The following is a 5,462-nucleotide window of genomic DNA, read 5'->3' as shown; positions in this document are numbered from 1 at the left end:
CAATGGACAATCTCGTTTGCAATGATAAATACCCGGTCGTTTGAAGATGATTTTCAAAAGTTTGTAATACATTTTTCTGCAAATTGATGGACGATCTGCGTTTTTTGCACTTAAACTGCTTTAGTGTGTATAATTGTGTGTGTAATTTAATTGGAAATTAAAAAAAGGCGAAACTCGAACATGCATTTAGTACATGAGCACCCTTAACATAGTATTTGCAGTATCTGCAGCTTCCCCCTTGATCATTTGTTGATTCATTGTGATCAGCGTTATGAAATAAACTGCACCGAACACAATAATATCACACTCAATATGTGTATTTGAAAAGTTTATCAGATCTACAGATGCACCCGCACTAAGAGAAAAATGTCGAATTCAAAGTGCATTAGTGCGGGTCCCAAGCCTGAGGCGCGAAGTCTCGCCGTGACCGAGAAAAATCGATTCACCCTCCCATAAAAAGTTATCACTTCAAAAATGAACATCTGGATCCTTTAGAAGCGCAACATATCCGTACCACCTTTGCCTGGTCGAAACGCATCGTAAAATAAGTACCATAACTGACGTTGTCGCTATATTTAAAGGTGGCACCATCGTCCGAAATCCATGAGTCAATTTGCACAAAATCAGCAACAAATGACGGAATTTTGCATTTCATAATGGCAGCGTTTCCTCGAATTACGTACTCGTTTTCGGCTTCCGTAATGTAGAACTGCGAGACAACTGAAAGCGAAATTAACGTGACCAATTAAGTGAAATGAAAAATTAGCGTAACGGACAATTTTCATTTTCAAATTTAGTTTCGGACATCTGGCTTTAGTTGATGAGATGAGGCGGAAGAGTTTTTAGGTTTCGTAACCAAATTACCATAATTATCGGATAGTTTGTAGAGTTTCCCACTATCATCGATCCACGAATCAACGGACACGAAGTCCGCGACGAACGATGGAATCGAACATTTCAAAACGGCTGTATTTCCCCTAATTACATATTCCGCCAATATTTCCGCATTGTAGAACTGGTTTACCACTGAAATTAAAGACCCCGTTATTTCACACTCATAAAACCACAGATTCGAACGAAGGCACATGGAAGCTGTAATCAATTGTTGGCAATTCATATGTAATAAGTCATAAGTAACAGCCTCAGATTAAACAGATGTATTTGTTCATGATGTAGCAGCTTGTAAGCACATTTTCTATATTAAATCATTGGAGCCATTTTTAGCTGTTGATGCGTTGCAATTGTTATCAGATACTCAACTCAAGCCAGTTGAACACTCACGTATGCATATGCGAGAATGAAGATCAAAAAGGAAAACCTCTTTCATTATTAAGGTAAAAACCGACATTGCATATGCTTCATCTGGAACTCCTGCCCGTTAATGGAAAGGAGCACATAGTCCCACTCTAAAGCCTATAAAGTTACCATAGTTAGTTCCATAAGTGTACTCGATATCTTCGCCAATCCATGCCTCAACACGAACAAAATCCGCAACAAACGACGGAATATTGCATTTGATAACAGCGGTATTGCCTCGAATTACGTACTCTGAAACGACTTCGGCTTCGTAGTACTGGTTTACAACTGAAAGTGAAAATGGCTTTTGCTCAGAAGGAACTTCCAGTGGTTCATTGGGGCGCAGTGCACGCCCATCAAACTCTCGTGAGTTGAGTTTGTCGGGTTGTTTTATAAATACCGAAATTTCTTTCGTTCAAAGAATACTCGTGGCCGTCGCTGTCGCTCCAAGAAATCACGCCGACGAAATCAGCTACGAAAGATGGAATTGCGCATTTCAACACAGCGCTATTCCCACGGATCACGTACTCATTATTCACTTCGGTTTGGAAAAATTGCTGAACAACTGTAAAAAAATGCTGGCTACTTAAAAGGAACTCACAGAAAAGAAACATTTCTTGCCGCGAAACCCTTTGAAACTCTTGTAGGGATTTGGTTACGAGCATGCTTCGAGCATTTTATCGGGGAATTACCGTCGGGGTTTGCTAAGGGATAAAAATCTTCGTTCTGGTCGGTATGCCACGATACAACTGCAACGAAATCGGCCACGAATGAGGGTATTTGGCATTTCATTAAAGCGGCATTGCCCCTGATGGCAAACTCCTTTATAACATCGATGTCGTAGTATTGGGTTACAACTGGAACATTCATTTAATTTGAAACAAACATGAAGCCTTGCTTAAACCGTTTAGAGGCCCCGTCTCTCAAGGTAAACCGCTCAAAAAATATTTCGTCCGTTTTCCATGTCAAATCTCTTGTACAGATCAGTAAAATTGAACGGCAAAGGGAAAAATATGCTCGGATTTACCCTCTGGTGCATCCGGAAAGAAATTTTCGTTCTGGTCCGTGTGCCAAGATACGACTTGGACGAAATCCGCAACAAACGATGGAATTTCACATTTTAAAATAGCTGCATTGCCGCGGATGGCGTATTGCTTGTTCACATCGATATCGTAGTATTGAGTCACAACTAGCAAAATAAAACCATTTTTTAGTATTAGCAGAAGAACTTACGACTGAGAATTGCTTAGTTTTCGTATCATACGGACCACAATCTTGCCAAAATGTAATTCTATATCCGTACTAGGCCTAGGTAACTCAGTGAGTTATTAGGAGTTGGCGCAGTGCAGCGCAAATGGCTTTGTGCGCCAACCCAACGCACCGGCGCAGTACTCAGTTCTTTGCTGAAAAAATGTTGATGACTTTTTTCACTTTTTTTAGATTTACTTTAAAGGCCATTTATTCATAATATTTTTAAAATGTCTTCAAATTTCAGAATTTTCCAGTTTTAGCCAAGTTACTCTTTCTTCGAAATCAATTTTCTAAAGTTTCACTTAAAAATGCTGACAATCTTAATTAATTTTCTATAAAAAAAACGAACATAATAAGCGAAAGTTTCTAACAGAATATTTGAAAATTTTTGTTAAAAAATGTGGTTTTTTAGCTTTGACTGAATTGTTTTTGCTTTAGTGTCTACTGAAAAATGCTCTATTTTGTATGTTTCACTTAAAAATACTGACGATCTGAATGTATTTTACGCGAAAAATTACAAGATAGATTTATAGCTTTGTAAAAAATGTACAAAAACTTTTATCAGTGTCGACGTTTTTAATCGAAAACTCACAAAAGTATTATTTTCTGATGATTATCTTTTTTTTTGACAATAATAGAGTGTTTTCAGCAAAAAATGACAAAAGTAACTTTGCTAGAAAATTTGCCTCATTCATCGGTTTGCAGGGAACTTTAGAAATCCATTTCAGCTTCGAATTTGGCACAAAAACAAAATCATTTTATTCAGTTTTTTTCCGAAAGTAATTAGGTCTGTGTTGAAAAAACGGCCAGAGAGCAAAAGTTTACAAAAAATTATTGGGAAAAATACTTGAAAAAAAAGTTCCTTTAAATTTTCAGGTCATTCCAGTTTCAGCAAAGTTTCTATTAGGCAATTCTTTCTACGCAAAAATTGCATTATTTTTTAGTTTTACTTAAAAGACTGGCAATCTTCACGCATTTTCTGTGAAAAACTATAAGATAAATTTTATTGGAACACTCGCCTACGCAATGCAATCGCTTTGTAAAAATGTTTGGAAAACTTTTCGCACCCTCGAATTATGTACAAAACCCTAATTTATTTCTGGCTATTTTTCCAAAAATATTTCCCCGAACTGAAAAAGCGAAAGTTTATAATTTATTTGGAAAACCGTTGGAAACTGGAACAACACTGTCTCTAAACAGAAAATTCAGTCAGTCAATTCGTCCTCCGTTTGTAAGATGGAGGGAGGGATGGGAGGAATTGACAGATCTCCAACCAATAGAAACAGTTTCGTACCATCGTATCATCTGTCAATTCGTCCGTCGTCGTACGAATTGACAGATCTCCAACCAATAGAAACACTTTCGTACAAACGGATGCATGGACTCGGGCTTAAGACTGCATAAGCGATCAAATAGTGCGTTGATCGATAATTTACAAATGAAAAAAGGGGTTGACTGTTGTTGGACACTCAATATTAATGGATTGTTAACTTTGCCCTTTAGATCCTGCCTGCAGACACTTAGATTACTTAATTAGCCAATTACATTGCCCAATGTTGGTCGTAATTTCTAACCTTATGACAGTCATGTTTTCGGAAAAAAGCGAAAATCGCGTGACTGTGATAATCGAATTCCAAGGGATGATTCTGCCATTAGCAAGCATACCGGGTTTATAAGACTGTATGTATATAGCGTGGAAAATCAATACGATGTAAAGCCCAAATCTCCCCATAAAATTGCGTTTTCTTTCGATCAGGGCTGCGCTAAAAGTGTGACATTAAATATTTAGGAATCCAACTGATTCGACCTTTTCTAAACGAGACGGGAAAAATCGAAGATCATATGCAAAACTTTTTCGCATCAAATCTCTTCTAATGATTGAGCTGACATTTAATTCACTTAACGCAACAAAAGGCATGCAAAATTAAGGCCAATTGCCTTTGGAAATGCCAACGAATAAAAAAGTGTACGACGACGCCCCAGTAGGAAATTTATGAGCGAAATTCGGGATCATGTATAACGAAAATGTCCTAAGCATGTGCTACCTTAGCATCCTAAGTGTGCTGTTGTGGTACACTCCCGCGCCTCTTGCGTGTTATCAGTAAATTCCTGGGTAAAATCTTGTTCCCTTTCGGTTAGATTAGAGCTTTAGTAATTAAAATAGTCGCATCAGCAAATCAAACATCATGTAACTTGGTGAGGAACAGATGTGAACGCTGGGAATTTTACGCAAATAACATTTGACATTTATGTTTCGGTGAAACTCCATGTAAAGCTAGCTGAAAGAGATTAAATGTTGGTTAAATTTACGATGTCCCGTATATAACAAATATGTACGAAACATCAAGAAGTTAATAGAATATTAGTGCGTATTCTTCGAACAAAATATTTTAATAATAGATACTGGAAAACAAGGCGAACAATTTGCGCTATTAACTATAGACGGACCTGCTCGAACGTTAACATCTCTGGAGTTAATTGATCCAACGCTGTTCTTGGCCAGACAGGCGTAGACCTGCGCGTGCACCTCCTGGCGATAGTCCTCAGCTCTGAACGGCGGAAAAACCAAGTTTCCATTGGCCAGAACTTGACGTAGTCCGGGGACGTCACCAACGGCACTTCCATCGGATCGGACCTGCTCAAACCCCATCTGACTGTATTCAACCATCCCACCAGCCCCAGTTCTTCTTGCGCTCTTACCCAGATTATGTCGGGAGGCGGGTTGCCACTAGCACTACACTCAACCACAGCACCAGTGGTGTTTGAGAAATCCACACGGTTTGGGGGTTCTTTGAGGAAAACTGGCCCGGCAGTATCATCCTCAGCACGCACGGAAAACACCGCAAAAGCGACCAAAAGTACTCCTAGGAGCATGATGGCGCAGGAATTACTGAAACAAACAAAAATACTGTTAA

At 38.7% G+C, this 5,462-nt stretch overlaps 3 protein-coding genes across 3 annotated transcripts in view; 1 reads left to right on the top strand and 2 right to left on the bottom strand.

Annotated features, from left to right (window-relative positions):
* The window catches only part of LOC109539086 (PIH1 domain-containing protein 1), a 242,786-nt gene that overhangs the window by 210,231 nt on the left and 27,093 nt on the right, over positions 1-5,462 (top strand). The window lies entirely within an intron of this gene.
* LOC109539065 (multidrug resistance-associated protein 1) overlaps positions 1-5,462 on the bottom strand; it is a gene marked incomplete at its 5' end in the record, with an annotated part of 237,012 nt that overhangs the window by 208,350 nt on the left and 23,200 nt on the right.
* The window catches only part of LOC109539060 (Down syndrome cell adhesion molecule-like protein Dscam2), a gene marked incomplete in the record, with an annotated part of 55,745 nt that overhangs the window by 45,677 nt on the left and 4,606 nt on the right, over positions 1-5,462 (bottom strand). The window contains 3 exon segments of the mRNA XM_048666484.1: positions 1,426-1,584; positions 4,996-5,182; positions 5,248-5,437. Coding sequence (XP_048522441.1) covers positions 1,426-1,584; positions 4,996-5,182; positions 5,248-5,421 — 520 coding nt within the window.

Source organism: Dendroctonus ponderosae, unplaced genomic scaffold (genome assembly GCF_020466585.1).
Source record: "Dendroctonus ponderosae isolate FM_Combo_2020 unplaced genomic scaffold, Dpon_F_20191213v2 Dpon_F_20191213_5, whole genome shotgun sequence".
Taxonomy (NCBI): domain Eukaryota; kingdom Metazoa; phylum Arthropoda; class Insecta; order Coleoptera; family Curculionidae; genus Dendroctonus; species Dendroctonus ponderosae.
This window is presented reverse-complemented; position numbering and strand designations above follow the sequence as displayed.